At 37.3% G+C, this 26,562-nt stretch overlaps 1 protein-coding gene across 13 annotated transcripts in view; it reads right to left on the bottom strand.

The window, feature by feature from the left end:
- Positions 1-26,562, bottom strand: part of lcorl (ligand dependent nuclear receptor corepressor-like) — a 138,635-nt gene that overhangs the window by 50,223 nt on the left and 61,850 nt on the right. For 8 of the 13 annotated variants that reach the window (XM_080189641.1, XM_080189601.1, XM_080189633.1 and 5 more), the window contains 2 exons: positions 23,108-23,359; positions 13,700-13,796 (listed from right to left, as the gene is read on the bottom strand). In XM_080189641.1, coding sequence (XP_080045767.1) covers positions 13,700-13,796; positions 23,108-23,359 — 349 coding nt within the window. The other 5 variants (XM_080189663.1, XM_080189694.1, XM_080189609.1 and 2 more) reach the window with 5 other exon arrangements.

The following is a 26,562-nucleotide window of genomic DNA, read 5'->3' as shown; positions in this document are numbered from 1 at the left end:
ATCTACTATAGATAAAAAAGACAACAATCAAATTTTACTAGTTTTCAGTTTTATGTGCAAAAGCATCAAAGTGCTTTACTACAAATTACAACCTATAAACACAATAATTAAAACAGCTGAAATCTGTACAGATTGAGGATTATTAAACAACACATCATAGGAAAACAGAATCACAGTAAATGTTTAACACCACAAGACACATTGTCCAGATAACATTGTTTTCATTAGAAAATATTGTAATAAATAATTCATGAATATAGTGCAATTGATTTATGCATAAATATAACTAATCATCTAAAATCAGTTTTACATTAACCAATTTTTAAAATCAAGGCAGCCACAGAGTTTAGCTATATTACTGTGATAATGGAAATACTGTACTGCAATTTGAAAATAAACAGAAGTGATAATCTGTACTTACTGTAAACTAAAAATCAGTTTTACTAAACATAATATACAATATAAAATTTTCCCATTATCTACCAGAAAATGGTTTAAACATTACTGAGCAGTAATTCTAAAAACAGAGGCACTGTTTTGTAATACAAAATTTTCCCAGAAACATTCTTGAGTACTAAAGTCGGTTGTCACGATATTAATATATTATGGAGGAAAGAAATTTAATTACAAATGGATAGTGGCACAGTAGTTCAATAAATCATGTTTCAGAAATCTGCTTTCCTATCACTAAAAATAAAACTTGGGTTTTATACACTTTATAAAAAGCTAACAACACCTACAAAAATAAAAATGAGAAACTAAATTATTCCCAATTAAGAATTTAAATTAATAATGCCAGTGATCCTCTTCAATATTTTCCATTTCTTCAAATGATGCATTTCCACCACTCAACCCCAAACTGATTTAGTCACTATATATATATATAAAATGTATTTTCTCAGTTTGTTTAATTGTGTTTAAGATTAAAAATCAGTTTCCATTGTAATGTTTGATTACGAGAGGACGACTTTTCATGTTGCACACTTCAGATGATTTTATAATGCAAAAATGACAAGAAATGAGAGAAAAATGAGAAAATGATGACCATGCATTTTCAATGACTACCATAATATCGTGACATCCCTAGTACTAAGTTTGAACCATGTCTTTAGGGCTTGCTCAGCATTTTAATTACTTTTGCTTAAATTGTGGACAGATCTAAAATTACTAAATTGAAACACGCCACTTTCTTTTTATCAGGTTAGCAAAATGCTGTCACATACATCCTGCCAAACTTGAGCAAGCCCAATCTTTTTTTATCTCATGTGATACTTTAAAGTGAAAACATAACTTCACCTGATCCTTAAAATTCACAAATTCAGAACAAAATTTTAACTTTTTCAGTATGAACTACAAAGGTGAGGCCTTAAACACAAATTCACACAATTTTTTTTTAAATTTACCCTAAGTCATAAAATTGGAAAACTGTATTATCAGCAACACAAGAGAAACCTAAAACTGTTCAGAGCTTTTCTTTCTTATCTAACCATATTGAGACCCTGAATTCAAAAGCTTCTTTCTGTTAAATCCATGTCAAAATGCAACTGCTGAATTTGGTACTCAAAATGATAATGAATATGAACAAAAATTGAAGCAGATGGATTGCCCTTGTAAAACAAGAAGGACCATAACTGCTGAATTTGATGCTTAGAGTCATAATGTATATGGACACAAAAACTGAAATGGTTGCTAGAGGAGAAGCAACAGCTGAATTTGGTACTCAAAATTACAATGTATATGGATACAAAAACTGAACCAGTTGGAATATCTTTGTGAAACTTGAATTTTCAAGTCTCTGACAAGAACACTTAGCAGCAGGTAAGTTTACAGTTAGTAAAATTCTGTCCTGGGAGTGTGAGAAATTGCAAACTTATTACGACATACTATACCTATTTTTTTTTAATTAAATACAGACTAACAAGAGCAACAAAACAATCTATTCTCAAGCTTCTTCAGTGCATCTTATGCATCATGCTCTATACAGTGCTCTATCGATTCGTTAGTCATTCCTTTTGCACCAACAGCTTATCTATTTCTCAATAAAATTATTCATATTTCCTTTTCAATTTCCAGTATCTATTTAAGTTGTTCCATTCTCAGCCTTCAAATTTGAGACATGTGACATTTTAAATCTTTTCCATTCATAAATAATCACAGGTACCCAAAATGTGGCAGGAAATTAAAACTTTAAACAAAATGTTTGCCTACTGTGAGCACTCTGGAGTTCCAATGTTTTACATATGGATTTAAACTCTCATTTTACAGAGCTGTCAATTTCATTCACTATGTGCATCCATTGGGCATGTGGAGGCAGGCAATTGTTGGCTGGACAGTGGAGGAAAAAGACAGTCTTCATGGCTGATGGGAAGTTAGCCAGTGGAAAGCATGAGACTCCAGAGCAGGCTATTTGCCAAAGCAGCATTCACTTAAGTGGATTGGGAAGATTACAGGGATGGAGGAAATGAGTCTCATAAATCTTGCCAACAGGATAGATTACTTAGTGCAGAATTTCACAACTCCCAAAACACTTTACTCTAACTAGTCAATCCATTGTTGGCACTCACTCCCTAAAATTTGCATTTTAAAACTTGTGAAATGAATGTCTGCATTACTCCATAATTTGACATGTACATCTGAATTGTGTAACTTGTACAAAAAAAAAACCAGGACTTAAATATAGCACACATTGTGTGCTCTGAAAGTTTTGATTAAAAGAAGTTTCCAAGTTTATCTAAAAATTTATGAATTCATTGTACTTTTAATGAGTTGGCAGGGTGATTTTGTACTTAAGAATGGAATTTCCTTACCTACTTTAGGTAGTAAGACTGGTCAGTTCATTTCTATTCCTGACTTGGGCTCAGTGAGCCAATCCTATAAAATAATGCTGTGTGAGACAATTACGTGTGTATTACAACGGAATCATTGAAAATACCTATAATGTGGCATTTTCCATACGAGGACATTAACTTTCTCTAAATCACAATTAGTTTTATTCTACAAGAGCATTAAAATGAGAACTAGCACATGCGACTGTACTAAGTATATTCCTTTTTACGTACAGTCAGATCCCTGCTTGAAACTATGCTTTGCCTGAAGGCCAAAGGGTGGTTTTACAATACTAGTTGAATTAGCATTTACTGTATAGTGAAGTCCATCTGAGTCACATCCCTTTTTAAGAGGATTTATGTAGACTTGTTGCTACTTTTGGAGCTGCTTGTCCCTGAATTTGTCATACTGAACAACCCAGTGTCTGTTAATCTGAGCTTCTTCTTCGGAGGTGTCTTCAGTGTCCCAGATCTTTCTTTTACTTTGTATTCTAAAGTGCTGTGAGGTACTCCATAAATTCCTTGTGCTTTAGAGACACTCATTTTTCCACTCATTACCATCGTAATCGCTTCTTCTAAGATGTCATGATCATATTGCCGATAGCGACCACGCTTTTTTCTTGGCTGTTTACTGTCTTTCAGACTAATATGATCCTGACTATCATTTTCAGATGTCACATCAATCGTGCCATTCTTTACATTAAGACAAAGTGGAGGAAGGTCTCCATGCAGTAGGTAGGAATCAACACTAGAATGAGTCAAAGGTAAGGAACATTCAATTTTACTCTGCTTGGGTAGGATAGTTTTGAGTTTTTGAAGAGCTGATCCTTCCAGCAGCGAGGACGTTTTTGATACCTGGTACATAACATCGAAGAGACCACAGCTGTCAGGCTGGGACTTGGGCACAGAGCTTGCTCGTACCTGAGGGATTTTTAACTGTACAACAGAGCTACTGACACTTTCATTATGAAGACTGTCATCTTTTTCTTTTAGCTGTGTAACCATTCTTTGCAGGGTTAACTGATGGAGGTAACTGGAAGCAGTGGGGAATTTCAACTCTGAGGTTTCAACATGCGTGAGTTTTCGATGCTCGCTACATTGATCGGGACTATGTTCTGCCTGAGCTCTAGCCCATAATGCAACTTTTTGCAGAAGAGCATTAGGTTCCCCAAAGGTCTTCGAGAAGCAACCTTCTCTGATATCTCTGGTTTTATTTTTCAGTGGTGCTGCTCCTCCTGATAAGGCTTCCAAATGGAGAAGTAAAGTCTGGTGAGGTATTCCATAAAGCATGGCTGCTTTGTTCATGTCCAATGCCCCTGACTGAATGTCTTTCAAGGCCTTTGAAAGCAAACCATCTGCAAATTCAGCACTTCGTTTCACATGCTCCTCAGTGTTTATCTGTAGTCTCCTAGGATGGATGGAATGAAACGATGGTAAGCTGACGCAAGAGACTGGCACACAGCTATGGAAGGGAAGGGTCCACTCCTTTATTACAGGGTTGCTTGGGTAACATCACTGCTTTTCTCATTGTTTAAGTCTTTGAGTTCTGGCTGTTATTGCTTAAAGTTGAAAAAGGTTACAGTTCTGGTAGGGCAGTGTAAATGTTTAATTGCACTTCTAAAGCGGCCTTGGCAAGAGCTTTATGTTACAGTTCAATATTTGTGTTAATGTTTCTTGCAGTTGTTATCCCGTGATAGTTGCTTGCAAAATAAAAGGAACAACTTTCACAGTTTGAGCTTCAATTATTGTCCTTTTCAAATTACTGTATTATAATGGCATTCTAAGTCCTAAAGCAATGTGTTAGTAGAAACGTGACGTTACCGCTAAACAAGTAATAAAAGAGTCAACCCTCTTTTTTCAGGCAGGGTACTGCAATCACAACATGCTAAGAACATTTTCCAAAACATTGCACAAAACATAAAGCACAGGCCACATTAATACCGCACAATAACAATTCACAGTGACAATCCAAATGTGACACATTAATGCTAAAAAATTTTTAAGCATATCCAAGCTAAACAGATATAAGTGTCAATTTTGCTTTGGCCACCTGTTTTTCAGTAGTCAACCCAAATAATAAAATATGAAACCAAAAGCAGGTATTGGATAAAGAACATTATTCATTTTGCATTTTTAATAATGTATATGAAAACTTTACAACTGTTCTATGTTAACAAATCAACAAAAAATACCATTGTTACTTTTCTAAAAATAGTCTGAAGTGCCAGAAGTGTCAATTTAAGTCAAATATGAAATAAGTTACATAAATATGTAAATGCTGCAGAAGAGTACATGACAAGAGTTATTTAACAGAAACTTACATGCTTTCAATTCAAGGAAATTTTACAATATTAAGGGCCCTCCTCTACTGCCTGAATATTCATTGCTACTTAAAGCTAAATTTCAGCTGCGTTCACGTTTTGTAATTTTAAATAATCTTAACTGATTATACACATTAGAAGCTATTTGTTACCTGATTAAATATAGATGATTTGTGTGAATAACATTTAGTTGAATGACAGCCTTCCCCTTCAGAACGCATACTGAAGGTTCAGCTCTAATTTTCAGTTACAATGTGGGTTATTAGCACCCAATTTCTACAAACTATTATACATACTAAGATATGATGTTTGCATGACTAATGTATACATCCAAACATTCCGTTTGTCACTAAACTGACAGCAATCTCAATCCAGCCTTTTATATACGAGCTAAACAATCACAAACTTGGGTATTTTTAATCAAAGTCCAATATTTTACAGGGAAGAATGTTTAGGTTTATAGGATTGTTTCGACGGTTACAACGCAAAATATATGTTACACAATAGCCAATCAAAACAGTTCTCCTAGCTTTCTTACGTACTTTAAATCAACTGTGAAAGCCAATCTTGTTTGAATTTGTGCATATTGTTGAATATGCATTGGCTCCTCTCCTGAGATGTTCTCTACATTGAAAACATGTCCCCTGGAAGATTTCATCAGGTCCAAAACCTTAAACTAGTCCAAGAGCTCTGTGATCCCTGGCAATCCATGACATTATGATGTTCAAGTTAGAACGAACTACACTTGGGACATTTAAAAATTGACACGGTTTCGAATTTACAATGTCGGTTTCAACTTTGACACCATGCCAGCCCATCTTCTACATTTTTGTAAGTATGATTTATAAATTGAATATGCTTTGAATGAGCCTGGGGAATATGTGAAACCACCTAACAAAACCCCAGGCCCCCTGCATCCTTCACTTATGAGGCCGCAAGTCTGGCCTGGAAAATTGCTACATACGGCTCCCCAGTAGTGCATCACCAGAGCCAGAAACTGGAAAATTGTTTTTGAGAACCTGGAAATGAGGCCTTAACTTGCTCTGATTATAATAGCATTTTTTTTGCACCTGCAGTATGAAGCCTTCTGCTTGGCCAGTTACAGAGAATGGTCGCTGTGGCCAGTTGGCAGAGGTCTGAATGAATCAGGATGAACATCTAAAACACGCTGTGCACTTCTCTCTTACAGGAAATGACGTTGTAGTTTACTGGTAAATTACCAGTAAACACTAGTAACAGAACCAATCCGCCCATTTTTAATATTGTTCCTATGGGGAAATTGGTTACTGATGACATTTTGACTTGCAATGCATTTTCCAGGAATTAACTGTGTCCCAAGTCCAAGGACTGCCTGCAGCAGAAAGTAGAGGAATAGATTCTGTTTGGGGTGCAAGTGTCCCATTCTATCTAGAAGTCACTGGCATGATTTTTGGAAGGAAGGATCTCCCCTAAATAATAGTTTTTTTTGCCATCAAGTCAACTGAGCAGGATTGGCCTCGCTGCAACAATTTAGCACCAACTTTTTCTAAGACAATGTCACGGTTATCTGGCACCTGGAGTTCCCACATGGCTCTGCTACATACTACATGATGGCTATAGTAAGCTGCACAGACCAGGAATGATAGATATGTAATCTGTAATCGAGTCAGGAAACGTGATGGGGGCCTTCCAGTTATTTAGAGAGGATTGTGCAGACAGAGTTCTCACTCCTGATAAAAAGTGCTCACAAAGACTAATAGAAACAAAACTGTGTTTGGCTATTTTCCTTTACAAAGCCTACAAACTGTTTATTTAGGCTCACTGATCAAATATTATCATGCGGGCAGGCACCAGAGAACTGCCAGAACTTAAAAAGGACAAGGCAGGAAGGAGGCAAGGAAGAAAATCAAATGAGTCAAAGACTAAATTCACAGAATTCTCCTCCTGTGAGCCATATACGACTTAAATTTGGAGACTGAACAAATGACAAGTGAACAATTCAAGATATAGACACTTTAGGTATCAACAGAGGAACCTAAAGTAAATGAACAAAACAAAGGTGGAATTTTCCCATCCAACGTGCCATGGGAATCATAGCAGGCGGGACACGGACTATGCAAAGGTTCATTGACTTCAAGTGAGATTTTACGGTCGAGGCGAATACAAACAGAAATTCCACCCCTTGTCTTTCTCAAATACTTTTGAGAGCATCCCAAATTGTTTACAGCGAAGCACTTTTTGAATGACGGCTATAGTTGTCAGAAACACAGCACCTAACTTTCACACAAACAGCAATGTGATAAAACATCAAGTGATACTTGTTAAGAAATAAATATTTTCTGGAGCAAATCCCCTGTTGTCCTTTGAATAATCAAATGGAAATATACTTCCTGATAGGACTCAAATTCCATTTTCTCAGTTTCTCTATTGCAACTATTCAGTTGCTACCGTCTTCTACACCAATGCTTCTGAAATGGCTGTCTTTCTCTTCAACTGAAAATTCCACATGCCATGGCTAGTAGGGCTACTGTTCAGGTCTTCTTTATTTCCTGTACCTCTCTCCAAAAACAAATAAAGGGTTACAGGAATAGTGGGTGTAAAAGGCATTTAAGTGCCTGAATATCCATGATTGCACTAAACGACTGGCTGAATGGCCTACTCCTGTTTCGTTGTTCCTAAGACAGAGTTACCTTCCACTCCACGAGCCTCCACATTCAAGTGCCATCTTCCAACATTTCAGTCACCTCCTCTCCCCCCACAAAATTGTGGAGGGCCGCGACACATCAGTTCACTTTTGTGTCATTCCTAATGTGTATTTGTCTTCCCCACCACCTCCCAAGCAAAAGTACATCATTCATTTCCTTCAGTGTTCTGTAGCTCAGTTAGTAGCACTGCTGCACTGGACTCTGAGGGTTGTAGATTCAAGTCCCATTCCAGAACTTGAGAACACAATCTAAGCTGACATTCCATGCATTAGTGAAGGAATAATGCATTATCAGAGAGTGCAGCCTTCCAGATGAGATGTTAAACAGAGGCCCCTCAGGTGAATGTAAAACATACCATGGCACTATTTTGAAAAATACAGTTATCACCCATGCTGTCCAATTTTATCTTTCAAACGTCATAAACATTGATGATTCTGGTCTTTTATCACATTGCTGTTTGTAGAGATTTGTTGTGTGCAAATCAGCTGCTAAGTTTCCTATATTACAACAAATGACTATAGTTCAAGATTACTTAACTGGTTGTAAAGAGCTTTGGGATGTTCTTTGATTGTGAAAAGCATAATATAAAACAAATAGTTTTTCCTCCCTTCCCAACATCCTGGGCACCAAAAAAAACCTTCTAGGTGATTTGGGCTCCCAATTTAGTATTGACTGCTCATGACGCTATCTCCTCGGTACTGGGGATGCCCAAAAGCAGATAGAGTGAACAATTTGTTGAACATCTGCGTTGAGTCTGCAGATATCTTAAACTACTGGTCACGTGCACTTTAATTCTCCACACATCGTCCATTGGATATCTGTCTTTGAAGAGGAACACAAGCTTGAGGAACAACTGATCTTTCTACTAGATGCTTTAATCAAGTTTGACATCTGATCTTAAGCACCACTCTCATTTTCTTTCAAACAATTTGCTGGTAATGGAGGGTGGTTGCACCAGAGCCAGTGTGTGCTGCTGACACCCATCTTCTCCCTCAATATTCACTGATGCAAGACCCTCTGTTTTGCCAATTTCCACACTTCCTTCTCCCATTGCCATGTTTTAAATATTTACATCTTCCTGGATCCATCCTTCTTTGCCTAATTAATGCCCCTTCGCGTTGCAGCCCTTTTTCTAATTTAATCACCCCAGCTCTCCACCTTATCACAAACAATTTCTATTTATGTTTTTTCTGCACTTCTCCCAATTTTCTGACTCAGGAATTGCTTAAACAGTTTTCATCTAGAACATATTTCAGTTCTGATGAAAAGTCATCAATTTGAAACATTAGCTGTTTTGCATTCTGCAGAACATTTTCCATATTTGCAGTTTTGATTTCATTTATTAACACTCCATTATGGGCCCATCAGTACATTTCTGCAGAAACTTTTTTTATTGCATTAAATATACATATTCTGTTTTTCACATTAGCCATTGTTAAGCCCATGCATGATTGACAAACTATAAAAAAAAAACAATTGTGCGACCCAAAGGTGAGCAATTCTTGAACGATGCACAGGTTGGGTGCATTCATTTTCTTCAATCTGTACTCCACTTGAGTCCAGCCAGGTGGAGCTCGAGATTGACAAATCTGCCCTACATGTAGGTCAGTTCTCTGGGCGCACATTACATTATAAAATCTTGAGTGCAGGAGACCATTCAGCCCATTGCAGTGGCCCTCAAAGCTACCCCATGCCACTCCCATCTTATTCCCATAACCTTAAACATTTTCCCTTTTCAGATAGCAATCTGATTTGCTTTTGAATATCTCCACTGACCTACTTCCACCACACTAAGGAAATTTGTTCCAGATTCTAACCACCCTTTCAGTTAAAAAAAATCCTTATCGCTTTTACCAATTATTTTAAATCTGTGTCCCTTAAATCATGATGCTCTCTTTAGTGGGAAGAGTTTGTCACTATTCACTCTGTCCACACCCCTCAGGATCTTGACACAAGATCTCTACACAACCTTCTTTTCTCCAAGGAAAACAGTCCCAATTTATCCTTAGTTACAGATTTTCATCCCTAAAATCTCTCGTGAATCTCCTCCATACCCTCTTCAAATCCTTTACACCTCCCTACATGGCACCCAGCACTGAATGCAGCACTTCAGATGAGGCTTAACGAATGTCTTCTACAAATTCAACATGAACTTAAGATACTATACGCTTTATCAACTGCTCTCTCAACCTCTGCTGCCATCTTCCAATGATTTAGACATGCACACCAAGGGCCCCTCTATTCCTGCACCTTCTTTAGAGTTTCTCCCTGTATGTCATACTGTCTTTGTATTCTTCCTGCCAAAATGAATTTCCTCACACTTCTCTGCATTGAACTTCATCTATCATTTGGTCTGTCCAGTTCACCAACATGTCCATATCTTTTTGAAATTCGAGACTTTCCTCATCATAGTTGATGTTTCCAATCTTATCTGCAAATTTTGAAGTCATACCTTGAACACTGCAGTTTAGGTCACCTATACAGAGGTCAGCAGATCTGGTCATATACACACACAAACAGTAAGGGTCCAAACACTGCCCCTTGGGGAACTTCACTACAAATATTTCTCCAATCTGAAAACAATCATACTCATTACCTAATTTCCTGTCACTCAGCCAATTTCACATTCAAGTGCCTATTTTCCCTTCTACTTCATGAGCTAGAATTTACAAACCTGTTGCGTGGCACTCTATCAAATGCCTTTTGAAAATCCATATACATTGCATTAACAGCATTACCCATAATCAACTTTGCGTGTTTCCTCTGCAAAATGTTTCAGGAAGTTAAACATGATTTTCCTTTTACAAATCCAGGTTGCCTTTCCTTAATTATCCTGCACTGGTCTCAAGTGACTGCTACTTTTGTTTACATAAGTTTCCCTATTACTGAAATCAAAATGACTGGTTTGTAGTTGCCAGCTTTATCCCTACATCCCTTTTGAAAAAGGGTGTAACATTCACTGTTTTTCAGTCCTCTGGTGTCACCTGTGACTGAGGAAAAGATTATCACAAGTGCCTCTAATTTCCACTCTCACTTCACTCGTATCCTTGTATGCGTCTCATTTAACTCTGGTATTTATTTATTTAAGTAAAGATAGCCTAACACCTCTTCCTTCTCAATTGTAAATTTTGAATGCACGAGTTACTTCCTCACCTTAGCCTGGGTAGCATCTTTGTCCTTTCGTAAGGATAGATGCAAAGTACTCAATAAATACCTCTTATTTCTCCTACGAGAAGAATACAGGAAGTGCTAGAGAGAAGTTAAAAAAGCAATTGGAAGAGCAAAAAGGGAGCATGAAAAAGGACTTGCGAACTTCCAGGCCTGGGCATTTGTGCATTTTAAACCTGTCAATGCCTCTAATACCCCCTCATTTCCTATATCAAACTTTCCCAAGGTTTCCTGAATTCTGCACCTACAATCTCCTCCTCCTATGTGAAGTCCAATCAGAAGTATTCCTTTAACACCCTTTCAATGTCCTGCAGATTCACACAGATTGCTCCCTTGGTCTCTATAATGGGCCCTATTCTTTACCTTAATGTATTTATAGACTATTTCAGGATTCTCCCTAATCTTGTTCACAAATCGTTTTTCATGCTCCGTTTTTGCTCTTCTAATTTCATTATCTCCGACCTATTGGAATGCAAAAGGTTCCTTGTAAGACAGACACTCTCTATTAAAATCTCCAGAATGCCCTAAGAAACCACCTCGATTAAACTTAGAAGGAATATCTACATGGAAGGATAAGCTTTCTCAAATACTTCCAGTATCATATAAATTTGTTAAGAATTTCCACATTTTTAATAAATGAGTGAAAGTGACTCCATTAATATATGAACATACTTGCCACTTTAGCTTGATTCAAAGATGTCCCTTGATCACCTTCACACTAAGCTGCTGATTATGCAACTACACAGCCTGGTTCCCAGGCTGGCAAATATCTCCTTCTCTCTGAAGTTCTGAAGAAAGGTCATTAATCTAAACTGTTAACTGTTTCTCTCTCCACAATGCTGCCAAATCTGCCGAATACTTTCAGTATTGTTTTGCTTTTATTTCTCTCTCCAGACACCAGCTTTTGACCATTGCAATCTAGAAACATTATTCTGATCTGTAAAAGCCTTGCTTGATGTAGTTGCATTTGACTGACTTTCAAATTTGGTCTGTCACATTGTCCAATCACATCACTTTATGACCTGCATGGGGGTATAAGTAAGGTGACTATGCAGAGTACATGCAAATACCTCCATTGTCATGAAACAAAGACATTTCCTTTATAAGTGAGAGAAACACATAATGGAAGTGGTCAGGACAAACAATTCAAAGAATAAAGATGGGTAAAAGGATTAGCAAACAAATCAAAGAGAACAAAAATCATACACGATGTAAAAGAGAGAAAAAAATTAAAAGAAAGCAAAACACTTATTTAATGTAGTAGACAATGGTGTATTCCGTAATACTATACTCTTGGGGATAGCCCTATAGCTGCAGTCAAAGATTTTAAAAAAATGACATGCACAAACACTATACCAAAGTAACTAAAGAACTCAGCCTTGATACTTGACACTTCTGGCACTATAAAAGAAAGCTAAAGGATAATGCACCAGTATCATATTGCTAAAGTATTTTTGCTAGTGTGAAAAACCCATAAAGATTTTGCTGTGCATATTTTTTTGAAACAAGAGAAATCACCTCTGTAGTGGACTACCAGTTATGCAACTTTGAATATATTTCTGAACAGTTCATAAAAGATAATTACAATTAATTTTTTTTTAATATTCTCTGCAGTTATATGTATTGGCAATATATTTTGCCCTGCTTTGAACAGAATGCCCACAATAATGAAGCAAGGTGAAAGATTTTATATCATTTAAGTTTACTTGTCAGTCAGAAGTTTAATCAAAAGTTATCACAGAATGCTATTTTTAAAAAAAAGTTAATTACATTATCACTAGCAATAATTGTTTCAACTTTTATAGCAAACCTAAACAGGTGTGGTAATGAGCAAACATGGCCAAAAGTTCTTAAAAACTTTGCATCTCCGGTAGCTTTGAACATCTTTGAGAGAATGGAATGGTTCAGATATTAAAAGTTTTGTAGTGAAGCTAAAATATCTGCAGAATCAAGAAAACTGTGCTTGTAGAACGAGTTTATTTTAAACCTCATTGAATAATCTACATTAAAACCAGATGAAAATATTACATATCAAACTGTAACAATCAGAAATTTGACTGGAATTGGCTGTCCCACAGTTGATTGTGAGAAACAGTCAACTGTTCCACTGAATTTCTTACTGACAAGTATTTGTAAGTCTACTTTCAGAATGACTGAATTGTTTTTTTGCAATGCTGTGTTAAAATAAGTATAGAAAAAAAACTTTCTAAATCCTGACGACAATCAGATATGGTATGGATAAATTTAGCCAGATACAATCAACTGATCATGTGCCAAATGACAACTGTTTCATTAGGAGGATAAAGTCCAAGAAATTTTATGTAAATTGATATGCTGACCCAGATAGAATACGCTTCCATACATTTACAGCTTTATAATTTCTGACCTTATTAAATCTTACTTCAATAGCAAATTAAGAACATCAATATAATCCACAGCCACTGGGTTATGTAAATAAATTGACAACACATTGTTTATCAACCTGTTTTAAACTATGGAAATTAAGACCAACTGCCTTTCAAAATGAAAACTGTAAATTAAAAAAAGCACAACAGTACCATACATGGGAGATAGAATGATGATTCAAAATAAAACAGTGCAGCTGTGACAAGATGTTTACTCTCAAGGCTTAACGAAATAAACAAAATTAAATAATTTTTAAACTCAAGTCCTTTGGATCTAATTCTTTGATAATACTTACCCTGATAATTTGATAGTGGTTGATGCAGGACTAGATCCAGTTGATATTGTGGAAATTATACTATTCTTCTTTGTAGACAGATCAAGCACTCCATCTGCTAACAGACAAAGTTTGGTTCAATTTTTCCTTAACAAAAGCCTTTAAGGCAATTGACCTTCAGTCAAGAAAATAACAACATTTTGTTTCTCACAAATAACTCAAGAGACATCAACCTATTGCTCAGAACTTCTAACAAAATACAAATTATGAACAGAAATGTTATAACCCTCTTTCAATGTTTTGAATGGCCCATACATTTTCATAATTTTGAAATTCTAAACTTTGCCATGTTTGTTTATTTGATAATATTTTAGTTTTTTTAAATCTCTAATCACGTGGCGATCCAAATTTCCATCAGCATCCCAAGGATCTCACACATTATCCAGCCTGGCTGGGTAAAAAAAAGAGCTGAACACCTGGCTTGAACCCTTTACCTTAAAGAGAAAGAGACTTGCCCCTTATGCAGTGACTTCTCACTTAAAACTGAAACCAAAACATCTAACAGGCAGATAACAAGAAAATCTTACTATGGAGGACCATGCAGGCAACTGTCAAGAATTTCGGACTTAAGTCACCCTCCCATCATGCATAGAACATATTATTAGGTTTCTGATTCGCATAGCAACAGAAAATGGAGCTTCATAGAAACAGAACATTCATGGCCATTCAACTCACCTTGTCTACGTGCACAAAGTTATCAAACTTAATTCTCCTTTCCAGCCCTTGGCCTTACAGGTTACTCACTTCAAGGGTATTCAAATATTATAAACAGGACAAGGTTTTCGCCCCACTACCTCTTTTAGGCACCGAGTTTCACCACCTTCTGAGTAAAGAATTTCTCTCCAACGCTGCCCTGCAACCCCCTCCCCACCACTCAACTCCATCGCACCTCCCCCCCCATAACTTTAAATCTACTCTGTCATTACTGACCTATTTGCTAATGAAATACCTAGGCCCTTAACTTTATATCCAAATTACATCGCCCCTCAGCCTCCTATGTTCCGAGGAAAAAGGATCCCAGCCTATCCAATCTTTCCTCACAACTCAGTTTTGAATTAAACACTGCAGGAAATAACATATTTAAAAAGGATAGAGAAGAAATAGAGGAGGTGGCCGAGCTATGCACATAACGGCAGTAGGAGAAAGGAATACAGCTATCAACAAGACGAAAATAGCATCCAAAAAAATTAAGTGCATTAATTGGTTCATCCACAGGTTACCTAACAGTGGAAGGGAGGTGGAGAATGAAAACATGCAGACAAATTAAGGAAATTTTAAAAAAATTGTGGATTTTAAACTACCCTGACAACTGTCCAGGACATAGGTAAAAGAAAAGGGTTCCTACACAGTGCATTCGGGACTTCTTTTCAAACAAATATATAAAAAGCGTACAAAGGAAGATTTGCTTTTGGATCTTGCAATGGGGAACAATCCAAAGCACATCAGATAAGTAGAAATAGAGAACATTTAGGCAGTAGTGACTAAAATCAAACATACTAAGATGATTCTAGAGAAGGACAGGGTTATGAGAAAACTATCACTAATTTAATAGAAAAGTTCATTTTGAGAGGCTTAGAATAGAACTTGGGAAAATAAATGGGCAAAAATATTTGCAAACACAGAAAAACAGGGAAATAATTAAAACTCTGTTCAGAATACAGGCAAAACATGTTCTACTAAAAGGAAAGTAAAACTAAACAGGAGAGAATCCGTTGATGATTGAAGAAAAAGGAACAACTGAAAGTTAGGAAAGAGGCATGCATTAAGTACACGGGCAAAAGAGGGATTCATGATAACAGATTAAGAGAAAAGTCAAAGAAAAAAAAAGGAAGGCGAAGAGAAACTAAGAAATTAAATCATCAAGGAACAAAACATTTTACAAATACATTAGATAAAAAGGGAAGGCTATGATGGGAATAAGGCCTTTAGAGAAATACAGGATAATACTGGTAATCGAAAAGGTGGCGAAAATATTAAAAATTATTTTACTTCAGTGTTTACCAGGGAGACAGAACAGGTAGATATAATATTGAATAGATGAGCAATAAATAACGAAAGGGATTTTATAGCATGCATAAAAGCATATTTTCTTTAGCAGAGAAGAGCACAACTAAAGCTAATCAATAGAAGATACTTGCCAAGAAATCCAATGAGTATTTCAGAAGAAACCTCTTTACCTGAAGAGTGGTAATAATGCGAAACCTGACCACAGGGAGCAGTTGAAATGAATAGTATCAATGCTTTTGAAAGGAAAACTAGACAAGCATATGGAGGAGAGAGAAGGAGAAAGTTCCAATGGTACATTTAGATAAGATGGGCGAGGCTCAAGTGGAGTATAAATACTAGCATGGACTGGTTCAGTTCAACTGAATGACTCGTTTGAGTGAAGTATATCCTGTGAAGTGTATTCTACATAATCCATTCCTTACAACACCCGTGTAAACCTTTTCAGTACATCCTCAGGGAAGATCATTGGATTATGGTAATGTCACTGGGTGGGGGGGGGGGGCGGCGGCGACATGTTTTCATCTCACCAGGGCAGCTAAAGGAAATTTACATTCACTTAACAAATCAGGAATATAATAGCTAGTCTCAGTAAAGGTGACCATGTCACTATTAATTGTCGCAAAATAAAACTCATCTGGCTCACTAATGTCCTTCAGGAAGATAAATTTGTCATCCTTACCCAGTTTGGCCTACATATGACATCAGACCCACAGAAAATGTGGTTGACTCTTCACTGCCCTCCAAAATGCCTCCTAGCAAGGTACTCAGTTGTATTCAGATAGAGATGGCTTATCACCACACTCAAGGGCAATTAGGGATGGGCAACAAACATTGGCCTTGTCAGGAATGTTCACATCCCATTAGAAAAATCCCTTCTCCAATGTAATGACCAGAACTGTACACAATACTCTAGCTATGGTCACACCTGTGTTTAATACGGTTCTAGCATAACTTTCCTGCTCTTCTATCTTGGCTAATCAAGAAAATTATCCTATATGCCATCTTAACCACCTCATCACCTGCTACCTTCACGGATTATGGACACGCATTCCAAGTTTCCTCTGCTCCTCAACACTCTTCAGTACCCTACCAAGTATTACCTGTCCACTTGTTTTCCCTAACATGTATTACCCGTCATTTCTCTCAATGGAATTCAGATTTGTACTTCTCTGGTCATTCCATTGATATCTTCAACTTCATTCTATTTCAAACATAATATGGCTGACAAAGTGAAAATAACACACGAACATTAGGAGACCTAACCACCCAATTAAGAAATAAATCATAATTGGTTTTAAAGAATATTAAGTAGCTATTTCAAGAAACTTACATTTGGCCAAGAAGAGTAAATAATTAAGGAAGAAAAAAACCCCAGAAAATGTTGGAATTACTCAGGTCAGCCTTTGTGGATGGGAAGACAAACAAATTTCTGATAGGGTGGAGGGCATTAGAATTTAAATGACCAAAAGCTTTCATATTGCAATTGCGAAATAAATGGTAATCAGAAAACTAAGAAAAAACAAAGTCTTGCACTTTTCACAACCATGAGATATCTCAAAGTGCTTCACAGCCAGTGAAATAAAATCTTTTTGAAGTGTAATCATTGTGTTGTAATGTTAGTAATAAGGTGTGAATGGTAGGATAGCTGCTGTCTGAACATGAAGTGAAGGAAAAACAGAAATTAGAAGGAAAAAAAGCAAGAAACCAGAAACATAGGAGGTTATGATCTAAAAGTTATTGAACTGAATGTTGAGACCAAAAGACTTTAAAGTGCTGAGCCAAATGAGGAGGTGCGTGTTCCATGCTTCACTGGAACACCATAGCAGGCTAAGGACAGAAAGGTATGTATTTGATTCCCCCATTGTAGAGGAGACCACATTGGCAGTACAGTAAACTGAAAATAGAAGTGCTATTTGGGGGAAGAGGCAGAGTTGGTGGAAGTTGCAGGGGCAGGCATAAAATTTGTTGATTAGGAATGAAGACAATCAGTGCCTGACTAATCACAGTGCACATCCTGGTTTTTCGCTTTCTATGGGAAATAGAAACAAGACTAAGCCATCTGGTTCCTTCAATCTGCTCTGCCATTTTGCAATATTCTGGCTTATCACCTACCTCAAAAGCATCAAAATAAACTGCAACCATGAAGAATCACATGTTTATTTTTCCCCAGCAGGTCACTGATAATTCTTTATCCCCAACAAAATTTCTAAAGCTGCCCCAAAGCATTGCTATCATTGGAACCTTATCTGTTGCTTCCAAAGAATCATAGGACTCCCATTATAACTGGCTCTTCTTGCAATCAGATTTATTCTACTTTCCTCCATATCAATATACAAAAGCCTAAATAAATCTTAGACCATCCACTGCCAGGGATGCAAAGGAGGAAGCATCAACTGTTTTTCATGACGTCATCCACAGCACAGAGAGCCTGGTCAACTTTCTTCATTGCATATATTTTGCTACTAAATTCAAAAATAAATTCAGTCAAATGAATAGTTACGCACATCTCCAGCCACTTCTGGGCAAAGGTTTTAAAGACTACCAGAGCCAAAAATGGCTTATACATCAGCACGAACTTATCCTATGCATACTCAACTCACTGGCAACATTTGCAGGCTCATCATTTTTCACTTCAAATAATGAACAAATGCATCTCTCAACTCTAGTACAATCTGACACCAAACAAAGATGGGATAGATGTCATGGTAGAGAAAATAATTCACTGGCTGCACCTGAAATTAGAAAGACACAAGGATAAGAGGCTATAATAGTGAGATTCATAGCCAAAGGACTAGGCTGATCATAAAAGCAACGGATTCTAGTGTTCCTTTTACCTCACACAAATGAAATACTACGCCAACCAAGCATTCAAAAAGATCCTTCAACTTAATTTCTCTTTTTTATCCTCCCATGTGATCTTAGCTTCAGAAATTACCTTGACCATACTAATGAGTGACTCAGACCACGTGTTACAAATTGTACTGTACAGGGTGCTTAATGCATACACACAAGTGGTGTGAGCTCCACAAAGCAGTAGGTACTCTGTTGCACTTCATTCAGGATTTAACAACTGAAACAAAAAAAATGTTGCGCTAAGTAGGGTGAAAATGAAAATATATTAGTTCAAGTTATTTTTTCTGTAGGGGTTGATGTAAAGTTCAGCAATGTGCTAAAATTGATTGTTCAGGCAGTGAGAAAGCATGACTGTCTAAACACACAAACCAAATGCATAACAATATATACATAGGTATTTTGATTCAAGAGACTTGCATGCTTAAGCTAATCTCCATAAATGTTACTTTTGGGGATCAGGACTACACAAACTTCAGTATAATTGTATTAATACACTGAAGTTTGAGACATCGATGCTCCATACTTCTGACTAGAATGTAATCAAAAATCATTGCTTGCATCTTCAGTGTTAGGCCTAAAATATGCTGAATTGTCAATAGTATAAATCTGACAGTTTGTATTTTAACAAAAATTAGCCACAATGGTTCATTCCATTCCTAGATCACTGACACTTTATATTCAGGTGCAGACAGTTTATACTGCAGCCTGCAGTATAAACTCCCAGCCTTTGGCCTGTAAACACATTCAACTTCTGATATCAGGGCGCCTGCGAGGGATTTTAAGGAAAATTGACTACAATCGGCTATCAGACAGTGCACCATTTTTAGGTAAGCAAGATACAGTAAATTAAATTTAGAAAGCTTACACAATTTATCGAAACATAGAAAAAAGCAGAACTAGGCCATTTGGCCCTTCAAGTCTTTCTTCATCGTTCATTTTGATCATCTAATTCCATATCTAGAATTTGATAGAGAAATTAGCCAGTTGAGTGTGTTTTAAAGCAAATCACTCTTATTGGTTTGAACTAAAGCTCATGAGAACAAAACAAAACAAGTTAAAAGTCACAAAAATTGCACATTTGTCTTTTACTACATTGAGTATTATCACAAAATAGTTGTGGTGCAGGCCATTCAGCCCTCCCATGTCTGCACCAGTTCTCTAAATGAGCATTATGACTCAGTGCCATTCGCCTGCATATTGTTTCTATTCAAATCATCTAATGAAATCTTGAATGTCTCCATTGAACTTGCCTCCAATAAGTTTCCAGACAGTGCATTCCAGACCCAAACAATTCATTGTGTGAAAATTTTTTTTTCCCCCTCATCACATTTGCTTCTTTTACAAATCATTTCAATTCTGCACCTGCTCATTCTTGAACCTTTTACAAGGGGGAACAGTTTCTCCCTTTCTACTCTGTCCAGCCCCTTTATTTCGAACATTTCAATCAAATCTCCTCTTGGTGTTCTTCTCTGCAAGGAGAAGAACAATGTGAACCTCCCCAACCTACCCTCATAACCAAAGTGCTACATCCGTAGAACCATTCTCCTATACGCTCACATCTTTCCTACAGTATTGCACTCAGGACTGTACAAAATACACCAGCTAAGGTCTAACTGGTGTCTTGTCTAACCTCCTGCTCTTGTACTCTATTGCCCTATTAATAAAGCCTAGGATACTACATGTTTTATTAACTGCTCTCCCCATTTGTCTTGCCATCTTCAATAATCTATGCTCCTGCATCCTCTTAAGAATTTTACCCCTTATTTTGTATTGTATCTCCATGTTCTTCTCATCAAAATGCATCATTTCACACTCCTCCGCATTGAACTTCATCGGCCATTTATTTGCCCACTCCACTGCTGGGGCTCTCTCTTTTTTGAACAAGGGCATACATAACATTTGCAACTTGACAATCCTCTGGAATCTCTTGAATCTAAAGGAGACAAAGATTGCCAACACCCCTGCAGTTCCACTCTCACTTCCTATAGTTATTGAGGAAAGACTGTAACAGTACATTACCACAATATTTATTTTATCATTGGAACCTGGATTCATTGCCAGCTCAGAAATAATGTAATGAAAATCAGTGACATAACCTAATTCTAAGTAAGTGCAAGCAACAAATTGACAACCATACTTGCTTTAAATATATAATTAATTAAAAGTGGAATAAAATATGATACGGTCAGTATTGGTTCACAGTCAGGTCAGTTCATGGCACGTTTTAAAGTGGGATGACTTTCTCTGGTTGCTGATTTTAGAGTGCACCGGTGAAAATGTTTTTTTAAATGGATAGGAATATTGTTAGCAAAGCCAGCTTTTGTTGTTCATTCCCAATGGGGACAATTGCTATCCGTGTACTGTAGGTACACCGTGGTACTATAGCATAACAAAACTAGAAAATGAATTCTACACCCCATAACGCTGCAGCCATTCTCATCTGTTGTAACTTCTACCAGCATGACAAGAACATTTGTGCATGTGCATTCAATCCACGCTGCAGGTACCAGCACATGTACATCCTTGGGAACATCTCATCCTGTCCCAATGTCATGTCAACTTTCAATTCAACACTTCCACCATATCAATTTTGAGCCGTTCTAGGGACAAATTTTCTTCATTGGTCTCCATCAACCTCCTTGGTAAAGCCAGATGCAAAGTACTGATTTAATTTTTTGTTTTTAATTCATTTTTACTCGTTACAAAAAACCAAATTCAAATGGAATCCAATTCATGGTCTCCTCAAGAGGGACAAACAAGGTAAAAGCTGACAAGATAAGGTATTGCACCCCATCTTGGGCTTGGTCTTAGCCAGTCCCCCTGCTACCATGTGCAAATTCCTTTTCTGATGCCTAACTGGCCGTACTCCTTTTACTGTTTATATGTCTACAGAAAGCCTTTAGGATTCCACTTCAGTGTTGGCTGCCAGTCTTTGCAAAGTCTCTTGTGAAGAACCAACATGGACACGACAGTATGAGTGTCCTCCTTCTGTGCTGTAGTGATCATGTTCTAAGATTCACAGAATTCTGAATAATCAAGTTGCTTATTACAGAATATGCTCCTGTTTTTCAGTTTGTACATGAAGTTCGGATAACAACTTGCATAAAAGAAATTCAAGAACAGGTTAATTTTATAAAAATCTAAAAGATATATTTTATATGTTGGTGAGACAGGATGTTTAATTATGCCATGATACCAGGAGGAGTATTTCCTGCACACAGTGTCAGAGTATTGGCTGCTGCATTAAAACAAACAAGTTGGCTTGAAGTTAAAGATAAAATTCAAATTAGCAATTTTTGGGTCTGCACAGTTCTTCACATACAAATTCTGATACCTATTTTACCTATCATTTATCAACTGTTCCCTCTGTAAAACATGCTTCTGAAAATTCTGTGAATGATGTATAAAATAACATGTGTGTGTAAAAAAAGAAATTTCAATAAATGAGACGCCCAGCTTCCAATGAACTTAAGACTATGGAGAATTAGTTGCAACTTTTTAATGGCAAAAACCCATAGAAGTATAAAACACTTCTAAGAAATTTACAAGATTCAAAACAATGATTCAAAGTCTCATTATCATCCATCTGAAATGATTGGGAAACACAAGGGGTTCCCTTAACACACTGGGCAGGAAACAATATTTAAATTAACTAATTTATTTTGTTTATTTTCAAAGATCTGATTTATTATGGATTGTAGCAAGTTAATTAGTGATGTATATGGAAGTGAGGTGACCCCTCTGAAGCTGCAGCTGTTTCTCTACCTGGGTACCACTGTAGAGCTTTAAGAATATGTTAATTGTCAATCACAATGCTAAACGCTCACTTAATGGTGATGTAAAGAGGCAGTGTTAAAAAACAAGATTTCATGTAGTAAGACATGGAAAAATTCCACCCTGTCCCAACAGCTGTACATGTGCTGGTACCTGCAGCGTGGATTGAATGCACATGCACAAATGTTCTTGTCATGCTGGTAGAAGTTACAACAGATGAGAATGGCTGCAGCGTTATGGGGTGTAGAATTCATTTTCTAGTTTTGTTATGCTATAGTACCACGGTGTACCTACAGTACACGGATAGCAATTGTCCCCATTGGGAATGAACAACAAAAGCTGGCTTTGCTAACAATATTCCTATCCATTTAAAAAAACATTTTCACCGGTGCACTCTAAAATCAGCAACCAGAGAAAGTCATCCCACTTTAAAACGTGCCATGAACTGACCTGACTGTGAACCAATACTGACCGTATCATATTTTATTCCACTTTTAATTAATTATATATTTAAAGCGAGTATGGTTGTCAATTTGTTGCTTGCACTTACTTAGAATTAGGTTATGTCACTGATTTTCATTACATTATTTCTGAGCTGGCAATGAATCCAGGTTCCAATGATAAAATAAATATTGTGGTAATGTACTGTTACAGTCTTTCCTCAATAACTATATTTACATGTGCACACATACTGAAATCTGAAACACTCAATTATTAGAAAAGAAATCTGATTACCTTGTTGAAAATTTTTCGGTTGATTTTTATTCACAGTGAGGTCTAGGGGTCCCTCCTGCTCCTGGTGAAAGTTCTGAGTTTGCTTGGCAGGAGGATCATTTGGGACTGAAACAGATTCATCGGTCGATCCAGTCTGATTTTCATGAACATGATTACTTCTGGATATATATTCAATTGCAAATTGACGAATCATTCTTTTCATTATTTCCTGAGCAACTAGAGGAATGTTGCGATCACAGTTCTGAGGAAGGTCTAAAAGGATTAATGTTATATATTAATGGAAATGTACAATATAAAATAAGTGTTCATTTCAATTATTACCGCATACAAGAGCAAATTTCATTTCCTTCTATCCACATACACATTAATTAAAAACAGAAAATGCTAGAAAAACTCAGCAGTTCTGGCAGCATCTGTGGAGAGATAAATAAAATATTGTTGAGTCCATATGACCTTGTCAGAGTGTTAAGTAAACTTAGTACAATATAATTGGAATAATTTCCTGGAAACCACCAAAACAATGGGATAAGTACAGCACAATGGCAATTTTCAGCACCAAAGACAACTTGTGCTGGTTTTAAATATGCCAGCTGTTTTGATCTTTTGCACATCTAACTTTCTAGTGAATAATAGAGCTTTGCTTGCATGCAAGAGAGCCACTTGTGGGGATTTTCCAGATTTTGTCTGGTTTTCTGGTGACTGCAGACGAAACTGGGTGAAGGATCATCAGAAGACATCTAATGTTAATATATTTTGTGACTCTTGGCAAATTTTCAAACAGCTTCATTTTGGCACAGCAGCAACTTTTTCCATCTCAATGTTTCTGCCCAGAGACATCAGATTTTCTCAGCCCAATATTTTTCACTTCTTCCAATGGTCAATTGGATAAAGGAGCTGCAATGGCATGTCTCATCAGCATTCTTCAATTCAGCTTTTTAAAACAAATGAGGTAAAGAATGAGAAACATTGGAGTAAGGCATCCCCAGTGTTCTGAGCGTGTACTAATGGGTTTGAAGGTTATATCAGGACCTTGGAGTGGCAATGTATGTGGCCACGTGTGAAATTCTTCAGGGAGAAAGAAAGCCACAGACTTTTTGCGAGATATCATCACTATGGCTTTCCATTTTTATAGCTCCAGATAGTTCCAATCACCCACTTTACAATACCGTCCAGAAGCTGCATGAGCCTACATTCAGCAGGTGACAGGGCAGCCGTTTTCAGCCAGTATGGCATATCCCCTGCAGAGCAATGATTACAAACTGGCTGTGTTCCCTGGGATATAGGCTATCGATTGAACCTACTTTAGCAGGGAACCGGCAACATTCATTATAGGAAGAAATTATACTTGTTAAGTTAGCCTATGATGCCCGCAAAGGACTCTGCATTTCAATGCAAAGCGCAACCAAGAATCTGCCAGGATGTTTATATCCTTTGCCATTCCACCATCACTGATTATTCAAAGAGGATCAAATAAATAGATGGACTCTGAGCAATAACACCTACCAGCTGTCACCATAGTTGATGACACTATTCTGCACAGGAATATTGCAATCATGCATGTACAGTGAACAGGAGGTAGTGGAGAGAACAATGGAGATCCAGAGGTTGGAGGTTGCCCTATAGTATCTGCAACAGAGACGCAAAGATTGTTGTGCCCTTTTTTGTCTTGCTGGAAGGGATTAGTCAGAAAGTGCCTGGTGAGGATTCATTAAATCGGAAGATTTCAAGACCTTAGTTCCATAGCCAAGTGAACAAGAAAATCAGATAGCAGCTCCTAGGAAAAGCGCTCAGCAACTGATTGCCCCACCTTCAAAAATCCCCACCGGTAGCATCAGCAATTCACAAACCATTTCTGTTGCTAGTTTCCTTTGGGGAAGTTGTTGCAAAGACTGAAGACCAGGCAACACCAGATATAACTAAAACTTTATTCAACAATGTCACTCCAAACATGACTCACACCTCAAACAAGTAAACTTTCAAATAGAAAACAGTGGCAAGGTCCAGAACCTTCTACACTGCTCAACAGCAATGGAAACACGTGAACCTTGAAAGTTTTGGCATTCAGAATGTTATATAAACAAACACTCTCCACTGAACATTATTTCATTGTGAACCTTAAAGATGCGACTGCAACAAAAGGCCAGCATCAGTAACAGTGCTGAGGTAGTTGAGTATCAAACTAAAAAAAGTACCCAAATTTAAGTCAACATTTTTCTGTAAACACTGCTTAAATATTTATTAATCCAAAAAAAACCTTACTTTCGCCATCAACTGCATTAATGACTCAATATAAAAAGAAAGCATTAACAATCCAGTCCATTGAAGTTGCAGGTTAAAAAGCACATTGCCAAAGGCAGTTGTAGAGCAAAAGGAGCAACTGTACATTATTGTCCAAAAAACAGCCCAGTCAGCAACTACACAAAACAGTAAACTGATCATGCAGTTATGGCATTGTACAAAGCAGTCCCTGGATCAAAAGGGGCTGAAACAGATAGACCCAGCAAGCAGACATTCACTAATTCTTGAACACAATGTGCCAAAAATGTGACTCTTAAAATATGCTGTTGCAGCTGCCGATTTCAACGAGATCATTCATGGCAGCTTCACTACCTCCAATTCTGGACTGAAGGAGAATGGGGTTCATCAGTCTCTCAACACACAGCAGTTGGTTCTTGGGAGGGATCTGGTTGCTGGTCACATCTTTAGAGAGAGCATCTTAGAAGCCCAATCTTGCCTGTCACATCAGCTGACTGAGCGATGCCACATCCCAGAAGCCTCAAGTGACTGCTCAAGTAAAAGACTAGAAAGTACCATTTACTGTGTCCCCCAAAATCAATGAATGCAGTCCAATTCCAGTGGGGAATCCATCATTTTGGCAGAAATTACAGGAATGCCTTTGCAGCCAGTGTGAACGACTGTCAATGACTCACACGTTATCTATTGTGCTCAAAGCATGTAATTTAAAAAACAAATCTGTTAAGTCTGGTTCACATGACTCTTCATAATTTGGCTGATGTCTACTCCTCCTCCTCATTGGTGTCCGATTTTCCAGGTTGTCAAGTCAGCAAGGCCGCTTACTAGGTGTTGCCTTACAGGTTGCTTAGAGTGCCTGTATCCAAATGGCTGCCTTTGACAAGACAACTGAGTGATGTGGCCTGAGTGTCTTTGGGGTCGGGGGGGGGCTGAAGAAATTGCACTCCCGCCAGAAGACACTGTCCCACTTCAATAAAGCCTGTGCAATAGTTTGCGACTGTTGTATCATTTTCTGTTAGAGGTGCTCTTTTCCCTCCTCCCACCTATGTACGTATGTACATACACACACCACACTCAGATTTTTGCGCCCTTAAGTCAGGTTCACCCTTTACAGCTTGTTGTTGCCTGGTTAACACTGGAAGTCATAGTTCAAAAATACCTCTCTTTAGTTAACCAGAGATTAAAGGGGCGTGTCAACAATT

Source organism: Carcharhinus amblyrhynchos, chromosome 1 (assembly GCF_965287045.1).
Source record: "Carcharhinus amblyrhynchos chromosome 1, sCarAmb.v2.hapA, whole genome shotgun sequence".
NCBI classification, from domain to species: domain Eukaryota; kingdom Metazoa; phylum Chordata; class Chondrichthyes; order Carcharhiniformes; family Carcharhinidae; genus Carcharhinus; species Carcharhinus amblyrhynchos.
Note: the sequence above shows the minus strand (reverse complement) of the source record. Positions and strands in the feature narration are given on the sequence as shown.